General features: G+C 39.5%; 1 protein-coding gene across 1 annotated transcript; it reads left to right on the plus strand.

Annotated features, from left to right (window-relative positions):
- Positions 1-1,086: 1,086 nt before the first annotated feature.
- gpr180 (G protein-coupled receptor 180) lies at positions 1,087-20,110 on the plus strand. Its single transcript, XM_003218664.4, has 9 exons — positions 1,087-1,501; positions 3,723-3,881; positions 8,165-8,365; positions 11,136-11,316; positions 12,738-12,787; positions 14,953-15,110; positions 16,745-16,936; positions 17,477-17,554; positions 18,126-20,110. The coding sequence occupies exons 1-9, from the start codon at positions 1,102-1,104 to the stop codon at positions 18,282-18,284; spliced, it is 1,578 nt and encodes a 525-aa protein (XP_003218712.3). The 5' UTR covers positions 1,087-1,101; the 3' UTR covers positions 18,285-20,110.
- The last annotated feature ends 632 nt before the right edge of the window (positions 20,111-20,742 follow it).

The raw sequence follows: 20,742 nt of genomic DNA on the forward strand, positions 1-20,742 counted from the left end.
TGGGAGAAAGAACTCTTGTCTGTCTGAGGCAAGTGTGAATGTTGCAATTGACCGCCTTGATTAGGATTGAAAAGCCTTGCAGCTTCAAGGCCTGTCGCATTCCTGGCCTTTATTTGTGTTGTTCTTTATTTACTGTCGTGATTTTAGAGTTTTACTGGTATATTAGTAGCCACATTTTGTTCCTTTTCATTGTTTCCTTCCTTTCAGCAGCATATAATTTGAGAACACAGAAATGCTGGACCAAATGCTGGAGGCAAATGTGAATATTGCAATTGGCCACCTTGATTAGCATTGAATGGCCTTGCAGATTCAAAGCCTGGCTGTTTCTTCCTTGAGGAAACCTTTGTTAGGAGAACACAAATGCTGGACCACTCTAACAACCACCATGTCAAGACTACACAGAGAAGCCACTGAAATCCACAACCACGTGCACAATTTCAACAGAAAGGAAGAGACCATGAAAATGAACAATATCTGGCTACCAGTATTTTAAAACTCAAAAATCAGGGCAGTAAATAAAGAACAACACTCAGAAGACAGGGGAATTCCAAACAAGAAACAATTGGGGCCAGCTAACACCTCCCAACAAAGGATTCCCCCAGGCAGGAAGCAGCCAGGCCTTGAAGCTGCAAGGTCATTCAATGCTAATCAAGGTGACCAGTTGAAACATTCACACTTGCCTCCAACAGACAAGAGTTCTTTCCCCCACCCTGGACCTTCCACAGATATATAAACTTCCCTTGTCTACTTTCCAATATACCTCACAACCTCTGAGGATGCCTGCCATAGATGTGGGCGAAACGTCAGAAGAGAATGCTTCTGGAACATGGTCATGCAGCCCAGAAAACTCACAGCAACCCAAACCAATACAGTTTGATGCCACTTTAACTATAATCGCTCACTGTAGTGGAATATAAACGGTGGCCCATTCTCTCCCTCTGATGCCGCTCCACAGCCCTTGGCCTGCCATGGCTCAGTGCGATGGAATTGTGGGAGCTGTAGTTTTAGAATGTCTCTAGCCGCTTCCTCTATGAAATGCTGCCACCTCACCGAACAATAACTCCCAGCGTTCCACAGCATTGAGCCAGGGCAGTCAAAAGCATGCCCAAAACGGCCTTGATTCTCCAGACACGTTGCCAGGGCCGTTTGATGAAGGTAGTCCCGCCCACCGACTCCCGTGATTGGTCCGCTGTTTCTGATCTGAGCGAGGGGTTGAGAAAACGGGCAGCGAGAGGCATTGTCCCCGCCCACTCTGGTTTGCAGGGCGCCCATTGGCCAGGCGTGCCCCTTTCTTTGCCCCGCCCCTCCCCCTCGGCCCGGGCAATGCTGCAGACGTGGTCGGGATGGGGCGGGGGCGGAGGCAGGGCCATGGGTCCGTCTTCGTGGCTGGTGTGGGCCGCCCTCCTGTGGCTCCCGGCCGCCCAAGCCAAGACCGTCCGAGGGGGCTTCTCCAGCGCCGCCGCCCGGAATGGCTTGGCGGCGGCGGACTTTCAGTTCCGCGGTAAGTCAAGGCCTGGCTCCATCCATCCTCCAGTCCAGGCAGTTTCCTTTGGGGTGCATCCGCCTTAGAGGCAGTTCCTGTCGCTTTAATTGCCATAGAACTTCAACTCCCAGGAGCCCCCGCTGTATTGACCAACCATCGGGGATTCTGGGAAATGAAGTCCACCGTCCCTGGAGAGCCAAAGGTTGGCAACTACTGCTCTGGTATTTGCATTTTGGTGTACACAGTATAACCTTAAATGACTGGGGCTAAATCAGTTTTCTTCTGTGGTGTAGGCAAGCACTAGGGATACCTGAGCAGATGTAAAAACTTTGCCAAACGACCAAGCCATATGTCATTGTTGTTTTTGTTGTTATGAGTAGTAGATTATTACTATGGTGATGTTTAATGTGTTGTCAAGACTTTCATGGCCGAAACCACAGGTATATAAATCCAACTTGCATAATTTTCAACAGACCTCACCACCTCTGAGGATGCCAGCCATAGATGCAGGCGAAACGTCAGGAGAGAATGCTTCTGGAACATGGCCATACAGCCTGGAAAACTCACAGCAACCCAACTATGATGTTTATTTATATCCCACTTTTTCTGTTCTTCTTTTCATATTTATGCCCCATTTTCCTCTCCTAACAACCATAAACAATACAATTGGCAGTTTAGCACTTAGAACAGGCATGAGCAAACTTCGGCCAGCCAGGTGGTTTAGACTTCAACTCCCACAAATCTTAACTGTTGTAGGCTATTACTAATTCTGAGAGTTGGAGTCCAAACCACCTGGAGAGCCTAAAGTTGCCCATGCCTGACTTAGAAGATAAAGCCACTAAAATAAAATTAAACGTAGAATTACTAAAATTAGTAACATCCCATAAAACACCCAAACTATTAAAATGCTCCTGTATGGTATTGCCTTTGGGGTCTCTCCCGACTATGGTTCTGTGAATCCCAAGATTCCATGTCATTTAAAGTGGTGCCAAACTACTTTAATTGTGCAGTGTGGGTGCAGAGGGACCGCTCAACCAGATCTTCTTCATGTGTGCTTAAAGGAAGGCCCACTGTGGTCATTGACTGTCATGGAAATGTGATTAGGAGCTGTGGCTTTACTCAATCCCTTTTTAAAGGTTTGCAGAAAGAGGGGCAAAAACTGAAGGCAGGAAGCCCAGCATCAGGTACATTTTCCTGCACCATGGATCCACTGCCAAGGGAGCTGTGATGGCTGACAGCTTTCATCAGGACTTCTTAAACTTGTCCACTTGTGGCCCCTTTCTGCCTGAGACATGTTTATGTGACCCCGAGTACATAGATATATAAAATAGCTATACAAATCAAATATTTTCTGATAATAAATCCACATTTGCAAGCTTGGCTAAACAGACTGATTTCCTTTTTATGGAGTGCAGCTAAAGCATCTTCTGCAGAGTGCACTGACAGATTTACCTAATGTCTAAGACAGCCACTATATGGTGTTCGGAAACTTTTTGTCTTTGCCAAATTTTCATGACTCCAACATTAAGCTAATGGGATTGGGAGTCACAGTATAAGATTCAGTGGCTTAGAAGGTTTTAAAGGGGGCGGGGTGAGCTATGATGAGTGGAGCCATCCATGATTATTAGGTAGGATGGCTTGCTATCAACTCCACTGTCAGGAACAATATGCCTCTCTATGAGTAGTTCTTAGAAATATGATGGGGCATTTCAGATTGCATTTACAACCTGCTGGTAGGCTTTCTGTAGGCAATAATTACATGTGCATGATGAAGTGAAGTAGAAAGTGATGCAGTAGAAATAGTCTTTCAGGTGCCATGGGACTTTTTGTAACATTATCAAAATACAGGATATGGTTTTCAACAAAAGCTGCTGCTGTCTTAAATGTGCATCTTCCATCGAGTTCAGATTTTTGACCATTCATACTTCCATGAATCTGGCCCCCATTCTCAACCCCAGATCAGATGGCAACACCTACCTGGAATATTGTTCTAAGTAGGAATTGAAAAATAGAGCTTTCACATCATGGTTGTATACTGAACCATTAAGCAAGGAGCAGATGTTTAACACTAGAGACAACTTGCATTTCCATTTGGGACTAATGATTTTGGTAAGATAGTGAAATTTTGTCAGCAGTCCATATTAAGAAGCATTTGTGCCAGTGAAGTTGTCTACATGATACTTGTCTTTCTGTTTTTGTAATACTTATAACATAATTTGGTTTTGTTTTAAATATCAAGGTGATTGTGCTCTTCTGTACATCAGAATCAACAACGTAGCAACCGCTGTTGAAAAAGAAGCCAAGCTTCATCTTTTTCAAGCTCAGGAATGGCAAAAGTTGCAAGAAAACTCCCAGGATTACAGCTGTCAAGAACGGCTCTCCAAAGCCCAGCTGATACGTGAGTATAACAAGATGGAAGATGGGGATATGTCCTTAATTTATAGAGACAACTTGAAGGCTTAAAACCTAAAAACAACACAGCGTCTTGGAGCCTGAGATGAATTAACTTACTGAAATTCATGATAGATGGCCTTCTATCCTCTCCTTTCCATCTGCAGCCATTTCCAACCTTTGAAAATCACTGAAGAGTCTTGAGTATTATTTGTGAGATATGAGATGCAAATTAGGAATGTAGGAAAGCCTTCCCAGTATGAACCACCCAGCTGTGGTTCCCAACCCTTTTGGCCTCCAGGTGTTTTGGACTTCAACTCCCATAGTTCCTAACAGCTAGTAAGCTGGCTGGGATTTCTGAGGGTTAAAGTCCAAAACACCTGGAGGACCAATGTTGGGAACCACTGTCCTAAAGGCTTCAGTCCAACACCTAATTATCTTCAGTCCCTCTGGGACTTACTTTGGGTATACAGATACAGAAATTGTGTTGTAAGTTAATTTATCTTAGAAGCCAGGTCTGCCTTAGTATCTAAATTCTACCATTACAGTTGGCCCTCCATATTTGCAAGTATCACTTTTGCGGAATTGATTGTTCATGAGTTGGTAGCTAATAGTGTGCATTTGGGTAAAAGCTTGTCCCGTTTTGGACTGACTTTTGTTGCAGGGCCCGATCTGTTTTCGGAAAGCCTCCCGAAATTGGGAGGGTTGTTTTCAATTATTTTGTTTTGGGGGCATGAAAATTGGCCCATTATGGGGAGGGGCTTCCCACCCACTGGCTTCCCTTCCTGAGGCGTTTGGTTGCCTGGCAGGCACTGCGCTTCTTCTCTTCCTCCTCCCTCCCTCCCTCACGCCCGCGATGCCTTGCATTAACTCACGGGTGTCATGGCCAGGCAGCCCCACATCCAAACCTCAGCAAACAAGCAGGAAGGAACCACTGTCCCTCACTCCTTTCAACTCCGAGAGTATGGTGGGTAGCGGGGTGTGTGCGTGGGGTGGGGTGTGTCCCTGTGCAGGCACTCAGCTGTAGGCAGGCACTGATAGGCGCACATAAGTTTTCCAGACCTGCCTGCACGCCCCACACCACACACAAACTCTCCCTGGAAAGAAAGTGTGTGTGTGTGGTGGGGCACAGGCAGGCCTGGAAAGCGCACACTCGCCTTTGAGTGCCTGCCTGCAGCCGAGTACCGGCACAGTCTCACACACACACACACGCCCTGATGCTGAGGTCTGGATGTGTGGCTGCCCGGCCATGACTCCTGTGAGCGAATGCGAGGCATTGTGGATGCCAGGGAGGGAAGGAAGAGGAGAAAGAGAAAAATCACGCACACATGAAATTTCAGTTCCATACTTTCGTGTCGAGCTGAGTTTTGTGTGGGGAGGGGGGATTTCTGGTTTGTGCTTCCAAATAAACGGAAGACACGGAAGAAACTTCCCCTTCACCTTCTCATCAAAGAAGCAATGTCTAGGTTTCAACCCCTTCCTCCATTTCCACTTCCACAGCTTTACCAACTAGGTTTAAAACCCTCCCCGTCACACTTTCCCATTGAAGCATCTTTCAGGTTTGAAATCCTACTTTGATACAGATTCTTCATTACACATTAACAAATTATCCAGAATTAGAAAAAGCCATAAATGAGAGTTTTTGCTTTCTTTTTTAATGTTGGCTTTAAACTGATTTTATCTTTCATTAGTATTTTTGTTAGCTTCATGGTATTGTTATTTATTATTTTTATTTACTTTATTTCCACCCCGCCTTTCTCACCCTGGAGGGGGACTCAAGTTGGCTTACAAAATTCAGCAAAAATTTAATGCCACACAGACACAGAAAAACACATCCATCAAAGTATAAGACAGTCTATAAACATATAAACAATTAAAACACACATCAATAAAACAGATTAAAAACCATATAATCTGCAGGGTCATTATCCCATACTTATCCATAATCATTTTCCAAAATCTGTAGTCCATTTTTCAAGTTGTTAAAGTCTCATTCTGTAGTTCCCTATTCACGAAACACCTGCGTAAAAGGCCAAGTTGGGACCGAGAGCCGATCTCAAAGCTCTTCTAGGCTCATAGAGGGAGATGCGTTCTGACAGGTAAGTTGGACCAGAACCATTTAGGGCTTAATAGACCAAAACCAGCACTTTGAATGAGTCACTTTTCAGGAAAGAAAGAAGTAGATAAGCAAATAACTAATAATTATACCATTTTAAATATGCTTATCTGGTTTATCTCTCAGAACTTTGGCATAGACATGGTGTACAAGGTATATACCGTGTTTCCCCGAAAATAAGACAGTCTTATATTAATTTTTGCTCCCAAAGATGCACTAGGTCTTATCTTCAGGGGATGTCTTATTTTTCCATGAAGAAGAATTCACGTTTATTGTTGAACAAAAAAATGAATATATATTATATACTGTACAGTAGTTGTCATCACAAACCAGCATAACCAGTCAAACTGTGAATGCTATAAAGAATTTCTTGTTACTACCGTTATTTCCATTTCTATGGTACGTACATTTACCGATCCTGCTTGCTCTGGTGTTCTGTTTGGCAGGCATGCTTCCAAACAAAAACTTTGCTAGGTCTTACTTTTGGGAGAGGCCTTATATATAGCAATTCATCCAAACCTCTACTAGGTCTTATTTTCTGGGGATGTCTTATTTTAGGGGAAACAGGGTATTAGTATCCTTCCCCCCTAAAATGTCAGTGCATTGAGCCCTTTGTAGCCAACTCCCTTTCCACATATCAAAATCCATGAATGTTAAGATCCCATTATATACAGTAGTATAACAAAATGGTGTCCTTATTTAAAATAGCAATATCAAGGTTTGGTTTTATGGCTCCTTTAGTAGAGTATTTTAATCGAATGGTAGATGGTTGAATCTATGGATGCAGAATCTATTGATATGGGAGACTGACTCTTATTCCTTCTCATTTACTCTCAGTTTTCTCTCTTCAAACAAATTGAGACCTGAACTGGTTTCCCTGGAGCTGATTTAAAAAGCAATTTCTTTTCATTGCCTAATTGTGCAATTAGCTGATCATTTTTAATATCATGAACATTCATATTTGGCTTCATAATTATGCTATTGGAGAAGCAGCATACAATGTTGTCGGGTAGTGAGAAAGTCTCTTATAGCAAAAAGCTCTAGTGTTCCCTATCTGTCTCCTTCTCCCCCGCCCCACTTTCCTGCTTCCAATTAGTAGCTTCTTGAAAATGAAGCCAGGCATTCAAGCTCTAAAGTTTAATACCACTTCTGTGGAGTACAAATGTTTGATGTGCAAAGACACTGAAGATCATCTTAGAATTATTTTCAAAGAAGTACTAATAACGATCACTTGTAATTTGTGTTTTGATCTGAGTAACAGTATGCAAATTATGTTTCAGAAGGAAAGAATAGTATTAATATGCATAAGGGCATCACTGAATTAGTCAATAGTAGCAGCTTTCCTTTTGGATCATATATTAGCGATTATATGAATGATTGCACTCAAGTGTCCCTCTTCAGTGATTTTTAAACCACATTCCATGAGCCAGATTTTCTAGACCAGGGCTTCTTGAAGTATTCCCACTTGTTACTCCTTTCTGCTGGAGAATTTTTTACATGATTCCAGGCGTATAGATATATAAAATTGGGTATAAAAATCAAACATTTACTTAACATAAATCAGCATTTACAAGGTTTGCTAAACAGGCCAATTTTTGTTTTTGAGGAGTACAGCTGAAGCATTTTTTGTAGAGTTTACTACATACAGTGCATGTTGTTGCTAAGAGAGGTAAATCGGTGGCGTTCAGCAAATGTGTAAATGGGTGACATTCAGAAACCTTTTAACGTTGCCAAATTTTTGTGACCCCCAACATTAAACTAATGGGACCCCAATCTGAGAGCTGAATTCAACGTCAGAGAAGTTTGAAAAGACCACATTGCAGAATGGAGCAGGATCATGAGCAAAGAAATAAGACCAAAAATACCAATATATTTTGGCTTAAAGCTGTTACTACCAATGACTAAGCCTTAGGAGAGTGTTATAACTTTTCTGAGAAGCTACTAAACAACAGTGTAGTAGGGAAAGGTATATAGCTACCCCAAGAAGGCCAAAGGATAGATTAGGACCCAAGGGAAGTTAGATTCACCCTCAAGGACGGAGGGTTCTAACGTTTGCACTATGGTCACAACAGTTTAAAAACACGAGCCAGATAGGTCCTGACTTGCTAGTATCTTCTGCTTACCTGTCATGAATAGCTGTCTAACTGTATTGGTTTTGATCTTTCATTTTGAAGTGAACATGAACTACACTGAACAGAATTTGACAGTGTCTCAGGTTCCATATCCAGACACATGGTATGTGTTTTATGTCGACAAGTTTACCTGTGCAGAGAATTATGAGAATTCTGAATCCAATGATATTCAGTTTGAAATGGTTCTGCTAAATCCTGACACAGAAGGGAATCCATTGGATCATTTTAGTGCAGGGGAATCAGGTAAGAAATTTTTCTTGACATTGGAGGAGGGCCATGTCTAACAAAGCTATACAATATTTCATCTTTTAAGATGTGTTTTTGAGGAGGAAAAGAAACTCAACATTGCATGCACTGATTTTGATAACCAGTTCTGTGTAGGCTGAGGAGGGAGTCCTACTGACTGAAAAAGTAAAAGATCACTATTATATTGTTGCCTTTTGAGTCTCAGTTTGATCTGTTTGTTATTTTGTGCCTTCCATGTGTTTCTGACTCATGGCACCCCAAAGGTGAATCTGTCATGGGGTTTTCTTGGCAGAATTTGTTCAGAGAGGGGTTGCCTTTGCCTTCCTCTGAGGCTTAGAGAGTGTAATTCCTGAGATCATCCGGTGGGTTTTCATGGCCAAGTCCCTACAGTTGTGAATCACTCAAACCACTACACCACATTGCCCCTTTGATTCACTTACCATATTTTCTCAAATCTAATGTTCACCTTTTTTGGCTAAGTTACCTTGCCAAAGTTAGTGTGTGCATTGGATTTGCATATTACAATATCTAAATGCTGAGCCAAAGCAAAAGTGGAAATTTCTTCAGGAGCTCCTATTTGAGGGGCATCACCTCATTTATTTTCCATGGCTCAATGCTATGTAGTCCTGCGATTTGTAGTTTGGTTTAGGCGTCAGCATTCTTTGGCAGAGAAGGCTCAAGGCTTTGTCTAACTACAGCCCCCATAACTCCATAGCATTGAACCAAGGCAATTGAAGTACATTCATTCTACAGCACAGGTGCACCCCAAATTTTTCCTTTTCATTGCTGGAAGCTTTGGTGCTCTAACACTTTTGTTTTTAAAGAAGGAATTCTAAGCAGGCAGCAACTGTAATGCAAAGCTTTTTCAGCCAAATAACAAAGAATGCACTGTTTGCTGCTACACATTACATTTGGCAGCAATTTTTTTTTTCTGCTTTCAGGATTTTGAAAATTGAGGTGTGCAATATATTTGATTGTGCCTTCCATATGTTTCTGACTCATGACAAATATGGTATGTGGGTTAATAACTGAAGCTGAGAGCCCTCCCCCTGTTTATTTTATATTTAACCCCTCCCCTCCATTTATTTTACAATAGTAGATACAGTTACATATTCCTATATCATTAATTATATGTTCAGCAGTGGATTTGGATTAATTTTATTTATAGTGATTTACCCCAAGGGAAGGCAACCAGGCATCTTTCTGATGCCTCCGACTACCAAGTTAGCATAGTACATGGTGAAAGTTAAGGAACTTCTGACTCAAACCTCTGGAGGGCACTATTTTGCCTACTTGAATCATATGTAATATTATTGCTTTGCTGTATAACAGGATAGTGAACATTGTTCCATAATGTTCCACTCTGGTCTGATTGCTAACACAACTTGATAAGAAAGGTCTTGCCATTACATGAAATGAATTAGGTATTTGAAGTAGATATAGAGATAAATAACTAAAGTAACAACTGCTGAACAAAGCTTCTTAAATTAACAAATGCTAGGCAATATATAAAAAAATGGAGGTAACATACCTGTATTGAGAAAGGCAGGATCCAAGGTCCTTTCATTCACCTTGATATGACACAATGCTGGTTAAAGTGTATTTCCATGACTGTAACTTCTTCAATTCTGAAATCTTTATGTATCCTATATAAAGAACTCACTATGCTTTTTAAGTATTGCAGCAGTGACATCTAGCGGCCGGAGAGACACACCACAGGTGTTTGTTGCTGATTTTTTTCATAGTACAATTTTTAAAAATCAAATAAATGCTCACGCATTGGAAAAAAGTGGAACCTCTTTCACATAACATGGAAAACAGTTTATTGTGGTATATCAACTATATAGCTTACCTGTGAACCAAAGGCTTTGCCGAAAACACACAGCTAGAATTACTTCAAACACTGTCATCAGTTCTAAGACTTCTAGCAAATAGAGAAACATGAGCGTAGAGTGTATAAAGGAAAGACCTTTACAACAAGCATCCCTATACATTAAAAGAAGAGGGAACTCCTTTGGTAGAATAATTTGTTCTGGTCACACCATAAGCCATTTCAAACTGCTATGCAAAAAAGCTTAGAGCAGCGATTCCCAATTTTTGGTCCTCCAGGTGTTTTGGACTTCAGTTCCCAGAATTCTTGACATTTGGCCAATTTGGGGCTTTTGGGAGTTGAAGTGCCAAACAGGAGGACCCAGTGTTGGGAACCACAGTCTTACAGAGTGCTGCTGTTAATCCTGGTTGTTCAATGATAATGAGTGCTTTTTTATATAAGCAGCTCAAATATGTGGATAGAGGTCCTTGGAGATATATATTGGCTCTACTCTTATCCATATATAAGCAGCCAGGAATGGACTGGACAGGTGGGCAGGAGGAGCAGGGAATTTCCATGTTCAAAGCAGTTTCCCAAATTACCTTTAAAAAATGCCAATTCCCAATGTTCAATTCTTCAGCTTATGGGTCTTTGAAACTCTCTCTTTAGAGAACTTCATCTGACACTAAATTTGTTGCCCTGTCAGTACTGATTGAAATCTTCTTTACTTTCTCAGATGCTTTAGATATCGGTGTTTGGATTTCACTAATTCATGTTGTAGCTGTTTCTGGGATCCTTTAAAACCATCATTTTGTTTTGCTTTATTTGTCAGTTTTATTTTGTTGCTTTTATTTACTTTGGCAGCTGTTTTGGAAGCTGTTTCTATTTTGCTTGAAAAGCAAGCTATTAAATGTGTCAGTGAAGGAATGTGAAGTGACATCCTGCTTCTCTTCCTAGGCCTACATGAATTCTTCTTCCTGCTTGTCCTGGCGTATTTTGTTGGTGCTTGCATATATGCACAATCCTTGTGGCAGACGATTAAGAAAGGAGGACCCATGCACACCGTGTTAAAAGTACTATCCACTGTTCTTCTGTTGCAAGCTGCTTCCGCTTTTGCAAACTACCTGCATTTTTCAAGGTAAATATGAAATTGTAGTAAAAGAACATAATAATAGTAGTTATAATCATATAATAATAATTTACCTTCTCCCAAAATTGGGAATCAGTGACTGTGATACCATCAAGTTTCGTCTATTTGTTTCAACTGATTGCTTTGGTCTTAACAGTCTTTCATACCTCTAATAACTAAGTAACTTGGATGTTAGGTATTAGACCTGAAATCTTTTCATTGCAAATCTTGGACTCTTCCATGTTCTGCTCATGTGCCTGGAAGAGCAGGCTTTGAATCACTGATCCCATAATACATTACAAAGAGTTAATTATACAGAGGCAAACTGCCTGTGATATAAGAGCGGTCCTTATTGTACCAAACATGTTTTCTACATGTTCTATGATGTTGTCCTGGTATTTTCTACAGCAACGTAGAAGCCAGAGATCTTATGTGCATGTGCTCTCCAAGTTTATTCAGGGCACACTAGTCTGATGCAGGACTTCGATAGCATATATTTTATCACGTGGAGCAAGATTCAGGTAGGATGTAACAGTTAAAGCAGCAAAAAAAGATAGATTTTCAGTAGGAAATAACATCCAGTGATTACCATGGCACAAGGTAAAACACACTGGGAAACCATTTTGTTACAGATTTTGCCTGATCTGCAAATTTTGAAGGGAAACAACAGCTTATTTCACTCTCTCAGTGACTTTGGATGACACAGATCAGTTCTCATCTGGCAAACCGCATCCCAAACTTGGAGCAGCAAAGTTTGGGAAGCAGTTTGCAAGGGAGGCAGTGGTTGCTCTGCCTCTCCCAGTGACTTTGGGAAAGGCACATGAGCCACTGCCTGACAAACATCCTGAACTTGGCTGCTCTGAGTTCAGGGTCCTGTTTGTCTATAAGATCTTGGCTGTTCTGCTGTCTCAAATTCACAGAATGAACAAGAGCAACTGGAATCCCACTGGAAAATTGTATCCTGAAGTTGTAGGAGTGATATTCAGAAAATAGTTTGTCAGTACTTTTATCGTTTACAGTTCTTTTTATGATTATTATTGAATGAAACCAAATAGGGAATCTCCTCAGTGTGTTTGCTCATTTTGCTACAATCCTTGTAAGCATAGATAGATAGATAGATGGATGGATGGATGGATATATTTCTTGCAAAAATTAAACTTATGCCTAATGAAGTTTCGTGTTTGTACCAGAATAGAAAGATTTGTCAGTGTTTCCTTTGTTTTAGCATGTGGTACAGGACTCCCAGCATGTTTTTTGGAACAATATATTCTCAAAGTTCTTACAGGAATGCTTGTCTCTTTTCATAACCACAAATCACTTGGGCTATAATTATTTTGCATGGACAGGGCCAAGATTTAATAAAGAACATTTTTCATGAGCAATTTAAAATAAAGGTTTATTCACCAGTGGTTTTTGTTTGTTTTTATCAGTTATGCAAAAAATGGAGTCGGAGCACCTTTTATGGGAAGTCTTGCAGAACGTAAGTATATCTCACTTTTGGACTGATACATGTATGGAAACTCAGATAAAGTAAGTTTCTTCACAGGGCACTTCGTGACATGCTGAATTTGTTGAAAACCCAGGCTTGACTGACACTGCTCTGTGAGTTTTGAGCTTTTTTCCTCATTGTTGTTGAAAATGCTTACTCCAGAGAGAGCTAACAGTGTAATTCTAGGCATGTCTACTTGGAGGTAAGCCCCATGAGAGGGCTTTTATACAGATAGGAAGGCAAAGGATTGCAGCATAAAATTATAAAAAATTACATCTCACTTGATAAAATGAATCTTCCCATTAAGATGAGGTTAGAATATGTCAAGGCTTGACAGACCTGCAGTTAGCCCTCCACTTTTGTTGGGGTTAGGAGCACAGGACCCCCATGAAAGTGAAAAAATGCAAATAAGGAAATTGATTTTTTTTTCATCGAAAGAATACATCTTTAGGAATTTCTAGGTCTTCTAGTATGTCTATGATCAACTTTGTCTGGAAACTGACTATACAATCATATCAGAAGACCTAGAGATTCCTAGAGATGTGTTCTCTCTAGAATTTTCTAGGTCTTCACTCATGACTGAAGGAAGTAGTGCCACGCTGGAGGCAGAATTACCTTACATGTGTGATCTTTTTAAAAAGGTGTTTTCTGCAAACCTGAATAACAATACTAGATAATCCAGACCCAGCATGGCATCATGGTTTCACCAGTGGACTATGACTGGAGAACAGGGTTCAAATTCCCACTCAGAAATGAAAACACACTGGGCAAGTCATACACTCTCAGCCTCAGGAAATCCCATTGTCGGTCACTATATGCTGGAAAACTATTTGAAGAGTAGTCCAGGAATGTTACTCTCTCAAGAGAGAGAAGACAAAGATGGAGATATGGAATAATGACACTTATTTAGCTCCACTGTTATTTTCCTCATTTCGAAAATACTTTTGCTATTTCCATATTTCTGCTTGTCTTTTCATTCAGTCTGATGTTAATATAATTTTTTAAAAAATATAAAAAGAAACAATGGCTATTTTTCCAAACAGTCTATGATTTCAGCAGCCAGACCAATTGTGCTCACTTCTCTTGATAGATGCAGTGATGTTTCCAGGACATACCTGGACTGGTGTGCTGCATTTAATCAACTAAGTAGGACATCGTTTGACAGTATTTTGTCATGCGCACACTCCACCTACAGTACTAAATTTCTCTATGGACAGTTTCTTGTTGATTTCATACTCACTGTTCCTTCCAAACTAAAAAATGGAAGTCTATAACTGAGATCTGTCATTCCAAAGTAAGCATCACATATTGTTCTCTGGATCTAAAGGGTGTACAGCACTTTCATGCTGTATTACACCTTTGAAAATGATACTCCTCTAGAAAGAATGCTCTGTACAGCAACCTCTGGCCTACAGCTCTGTGAGGAAGATGTTACAGTAGAGTTTCACTTATCCAAGCCTCGCTTTTCCAAGCCTCTGGATTATCCAAGCCATTTTTGTAGTCAATGTTTTCAATAATAATAATAATAATAATAATAACTTTATTTTTATACCCCGCCCCATCTCCCCGAAGGGACTCGGGGCGGCTCACATGGGGCCATGCCCAATACAACAATTAAAAAAAAACAATCGCAAAGCCATGACACAATTAACCCGATAAAAACATCAACATCAATATGTCATGATATTTTGGTGCTAAATTCATAAATACAGTAATTACAACATAACATTACTGCGTATTGAACTACTTTTTCTGTCAAATTTGTTGTATCACATGATGTTCTGGTGCTTAATTTGTAAAATCATAACCTAATTTGATGTTTAATAGGCTTTTCTTTAATCCCTCCTTATTATCCAAGATATTTGCTTATCCAAGCTTCTGCCGGCCCATTTAGCTTGGATAAGTGAGACTCTACTGTATATGTGCAGTAAGATTAGTATCCAAGTACCAGGCAAATACTTTAAATATAACCAGAGTGTTGAATTACATTCCTACTTACCTTGGCTAGATCCTCCAACTGGTTATATTGGAGGATTTGCCACAATGACATAGACTCATTTGCTGAATCAAAAGCTCTGTGCAAGGTCATTATTTGCAGTAGTTGTCATTAGTATTGTTATGTATACCTATGTTAATTTTATTTTCCTTTCCATCAGTGTGTGACATAATCTCTCAAATGCAAATGCTATATCTACTGCTGAGTTTGTGTATGGGATGGACAATTGGAAGAATGAAGAAATCTCAGAGTAAACCTCTCCAATGGGATTCGACTCCAACATCCACTGCCATTGCCGTAATTGTTGTTGTGACTCAGGTCTGTTGCTGGATGGTGTTGTGTATTCAGATATAAAGAAATCCGTGTTTGTGCTCATTGATAACCATTGCAGTTTTATCTGTTCCCCTGCAAACCTTCCAAATTTTAATAAAGGTGTAATATCCATAGCTTGACTTGTACGGAAAATAGAATTGTTTCCAAAATTCATGGGTAGAATTTCACAGTTAAGTTTACTGCTCTTTGTAACATGATTATATCCCATTTGGAGTACTATAACACACTCAACCTGGGGCTGCCTTTGGAATGTGTTCAGAAATCTCAGTGAGTTCGAAATGCTGCAGCCAGAATGCTGACTGGGACCAGTTATAAAGAACATATAACTCCCTTGCTAAAACAGCTTCACTGGCTGCCAGTTTGTTTCTGGCACAATTCAAAGTGCTGGCCATGATATTCAGAGTCCTATGAGACTTGGGTCCAGATTATCTGAAAGACCATATCTCCTGGTACAAACCTGCCAGAGCTTTTAAGATCCTCGTGTGGAAGGCTTTTTTCCTGTCGTGTCACTATCACATGCTCACTTAGGACACAAGACTGTCTGCTCCCTCCCTCTGGAGTCCCCTTTCACAAGAAGTTAAGCTGGCCCTCTCTTTGCTTTCCTTTCACCAGCAGGTGAGGATGAATTTTTAGCATGTAAGCAGGAGTTTTTATAAGGATATTTTAGTCTCTTAATGCTTATATTTGTTTTAAAATACTTTATACTGCTTTATGTACTTTTATTGCTTTAACATTTTATTATGAATTTAAAAATTCTCAAAGCAAGCTTGGGTCCCACTCTGGGAGAAAGGTGATATACAAATAAATTTGTGAAGGATGGGAGAAGGGTAAGGGGAGATATTTGGAAGTGGTGAGCAAAAAATTAAACAATGCTGCCATGGATAACGATTTAAGATGTTGCAAAACAACCCTGCTATAAGGGAGTTTTCTGCCAGATTCCTATGGCTATAGGAGTCTTGATGAAGGCATTCATTGTTTGTCTTTGTTCCATAAAATGATGGACATTCAGCAAGAAAAAAGGAACACGCCTTAAGCCCCTTCTACACTGCCATATAAAATCCAGATTATCTGCTGCGAACTGAATTATATGGCAGTGTAGACTCAGATAATCCAGTTCAAAGTGGATAATGTGGATTATCTGCTTTGATAATCTGGATTATATGGCAGTTTAGAAGGGGCCATAAAAGTTATATTTTATTGAAAGAGTATATGTTTGGTTTGAAGAAACAAAGTCCAACCGATAATGTATTTGTCATTGTTTCGAAGGTTACCTTCTCTGATTTCCTCTTTATCTGCAAAAAAGTGCATATAGAGCTGTTGGTTTGTCATCCTCCCTTTACCCAAGCGAGGAGCCTGTCACTCAGCTGAGGCCCTATGATTAAAATAAAAAAAACTAAACTGTTTGCAAAACTCCAAAAAAGAGGAAGAAAATGTCTGTCTATTCCTGACCAACTCAGTTTAAAAAGAAAGTTTGCTAAGACTTGTTTTATTGATGAATACATGAACATCTTCCCCACCCCATAGGCTAATAATATAGTAACATACATTTTCAAATATGTTAGGGAAAAAATCATCAGGACATCATCTCTATTCTAAATGCATCTTTTGTACTTCTGCAGAGTATTCTATTAATTTGGGAGCAATTTGAAGATACGAATCATCACAGTTACCACTCGCACCAAAATTTAGCAGGGGGACTTCTCATTGGCTTAAGAATTTGCCTAGCTCTTTCTCTGGGCTGTGGACTCTACCAGATCATTCGGATTGAGAGAAGTACATTGAAAAGAGAATTCTATATTACCTTCACAAAGGTATGTGTGTTGTATGGAAAGTTGATATAGTGCCTTAGATCTGTTGTTCTAAAAAAACTACTTAACACACAAGAAGTAGTCTGAGGGGAAAATATGCTTAATTATGCTTGTAGGCATGTTTGCTCATGACTTCCATGAAGCTTACTTCCATGTTAGCGTGAATAGGATTGCAACCTAAAGCAATCTGATACACACATTTGTGGGAGTTAACCACACTGAATATAGTGAGGATTACTGCTGAATCAACATCCCTAGGGTTGTTCTATAGAGGATTGATTAAGTGTACTTTCTCATTTTAGTTTTTAGTTTAGTTTCAAAGGCATCACCCAGGTAACATTCTGTTCTGTTACATTTGATATTATAATTTCATTTATTATATCTGATATTTAGAAAGAAACACGCCAGTAAATTATAGAAGACCACATTTTGAGATGTCATGTAAGAATGTGAATGCATAAATAGTTATTGTCAGATTAACCTACCACATTGACAAATGGAAATAGACCATCAACTACGGTATGTGTTTTTTTCCTCTTTCAGGGCTGTATTCTGTGGTTCTTGTGTCATCCAGGTCTTGTAGCTATATCTCTAATGTTTAGAGACTATCAACGAGAGAAGGTAAGTAAAAACAACAGCACTTCTCAATATGGAGAATCAGTCCTAGAACGATGTCTATACATGTATAATATCAGTCTAAACACTCCCACATCCCTTTTCAACCAAAAAGAGGCTCCAGAGCACCTTACAAAGATCAGTCTCCACTCCCAGGTTACAATCTACAAATTTAAAATATTTGCATAGATACCTCTTAATCACCAGGTGTGGAAATTTAAGCTAATGCACAGCATTTCTTTGTAATTTGAAGTAGTTGGAGGAAAATGATGTTTGCAAAGTTAAAATCAGATTCTCCAGGTATCAACTACTATCAGTTTTCACTAGTATAACTCATCATGAGCCACAACTTGCCCACCAGCTGACAACACGAAGTACTAAAGCTCTTTATTAAGAGATCTTGCATTCTTGTTTCAGTACATGCTATGAGGCCAGAGTTTAGACTGAATGGCCCTCGTGTACTTTTCCAGCTCTTTAATTCTATGTTTCCAGGATTGTGCAGTCAATATTTTGTTCTATGTTTTCCTCCTCTCTCCCCATTCCTTTTCCAATCATGTTTTCTTATTGTTTCTTTTAGATTATTACCATAGGTGTTATCCTCTGCCAGTTGCTCTCCATGGTGCTTCTGTACCAACTCTTCGTTTCCCACAGTCTTTACTGGGAAGTGTCCTCCCTCTCCTCGGTGACGTTGCCCTTAACTGTAGCATCTGGACATAAAAGTCGGCATCATTTCTGAGATGCGTTTGGGAGATTCATTGGCAGATGCAATAAAGACTGGAAAACTCTGTTGATTTTCAGCTGGAATCTACTAAATAGTTAAAACTCAACACTTACATTTTCACTAGATCATGACATAAACAGTAGTGAAGTCTTTTTATCAACAGCAGTGTGACAAGGAAATATATGGTGGCTCCTGTTGTTTTCAATGGAGACAAAGAACATTCTTAGTCACAATATCTCCACTCCAAAACTACATCAGAGCTTTAACAGAATGTATAAAGCAGTCAGAATTGGAATAATAGATTGGTTGAAAGTTGTTTTGAAACAAAGTGTTTGTGCATAAGTTTAAAGGGACTTGAAAATTGTAATTCGACCAGGAAACCAGTGTAAAATGTTTACAGTGTACTGTAGTTCTCCTGTATGTATTTTTAATATATAAAGCACTTTCTTGCCTTGAGATTTGGATATAGTTCAAATTTTAGTTTCATCACTGGTTGCTTTTTGCATTTTATATTTTAAATAAATGTTACAAGAGCATATGGGTGATGGACTAAGTACAGAGTTAAGTTGTTTTTGTAAAAAATGTGACATAATTATAATAGAAGTCTCAAACTGACGAACGGGGTGGAATGAGTGATGCAAGGCTGGAATTTTAATCCTGATATAATTCATTACTCTTACATTGGGGATTCGATCATAATTAAGCCATATTCGCAGATTAAATTAACAGAAGCATTTCAAATAAATGTTAGTTTCAGTCATCAACTACCCATGAATTCCTGTCCAAGGATACTTAATCAGGATTAAATTTTCTCTGAATAATTGAGAAACAAAATACTCACTGGATTTGTTATAATCCATGTTGGCACTGGGTTCTAAGTATTTGCCATCTCCCACCCATTGTAGTAAAACCACACTTTTAAATGATGCCTAGCTTTCATACTGCCATTGTAAATGCACACTTTTCTTGAAGTGCCTATTTATTGCTCAAGATTGAAATCTTAGGGATCAGTTTTGCAGTATGAATAAATCTTCCCATTTAGTAACTGACTCTCATTTCAGCACGTTTGCAAATTTGTAGGTCCTACTTGCAATTGACCCCTTGGAGGGAACAAAAATCTAGTTTTATTTTAAGATATATTTCAGTTTGCTCTTGGTTACTACTAATGCAAGATTCTACCTACAGTGTGTTTTACTGCCATCAGAAGCAGGCATGAAAGCTGATTGATTCATGCTTATTTGCTCTTCCTACTTGCTCAGAGGCAATAGTCACTGTGTTGATCCAGTTGCCAGAAGAAAAGAGAACGTGGGCTAACCACAGTGGGAATACAACTCTTGCAGAATTATTCTTAAAGAGCTTGCTCTGGGAAAGAAATCAGTACGGGAGCCTGAGGCTGTAGTCCTGCTACTGTACAAGCTTGAACATAATTTTAGGAATGTAGCCTTGACAATCGCAGGCAGTCTCATCTTCAAAAGCATTGCTTCAGCACAACCAATGCTGAAGCTAGCAGGGCTTCCAGTTATGGAACACTGTAAAAGAGTCCCAGTATTTCATGTCAGTTTATAGCTAATGCGGATATTTGCCTCTGACTAAGGCAAATGGCAACATGACAAAGTTGCTCCTTAAATAAACTCACAGGTTACTCTTTGTAATTCAGAACAAGAATGACAGGTTGAGGCTGGAAAGACAGAAAGAGTATAATTTCACCCCATCAGCAAAATGATTGCAAAATTAAGTTTTGCATTTTTCCAATCAAAAAGTTTTGTTTATATTTGTGTTTATGTTCAAAACAGAAAAAATGTTTTTGGCACAAAATTTAAATAAATACATTGTACCAAGAATTGGGAAGTGGAATAATTCTGAGCTTTCATGATAAAAAGTTGAACTATAAAGCCAGTTTCTTTTTAAAAATTACTACTTCTGTAGTGTTTCCTTTTTCATGGGCTTGGGGTCCAGATTGCACTTGCAATCTTTCATATAGGTTGGTCAGAAGGATTTGGACTGGTAATGCAGTTATCTCACACAGGAATGTTACTTCTTCATAGTAGTTTAGGGCATTGTCATGACAAGCACCCATGTGCTGCTTCACACTACAAAACTATAGTACTATGATCCAATTTTAATGGCCATGGTAACATCCTTTGAAATCTGGAGTGGTTCTTTTAGGAAAGAACAACTAGAATTCTGAACTGGAGAATTTGTCTGGACCAAGTACAGACTCCAAAATTTCATACAATATTGCCATTGTAGTTAGTATGGAATCATTTGTGTAGTTGTGTACTCTGGTTTCTCTTCAGATCGTATAAATCTTTCACCTTTTACAGATAAATATCCTGAGTGTTATCATTTCCAAATATTGTTTTATACTGATCATGCTCCGACCTGTTAATAGAATAAAATCAATGCTTTGTGGCACAATTCTGAGTCACTGCATTGAGACTAGTGCCAGGAATGGCTTGGGTGTTTCACTTTG

This window comes from Anolis carolinensis, chromosome 3 (genome assembly GCF_035594765.1).
Source record: "Anolis carolinensis isolate JA03-04 chromosome 3, rAnoCar3.1.pri, whole genome shotgun sequence".
NCBI lineage: Eukaryota > Metazoa > Chordata > Lepidosauria > Squamata > Dactyloidae > Anolis > Anolis carolinensis.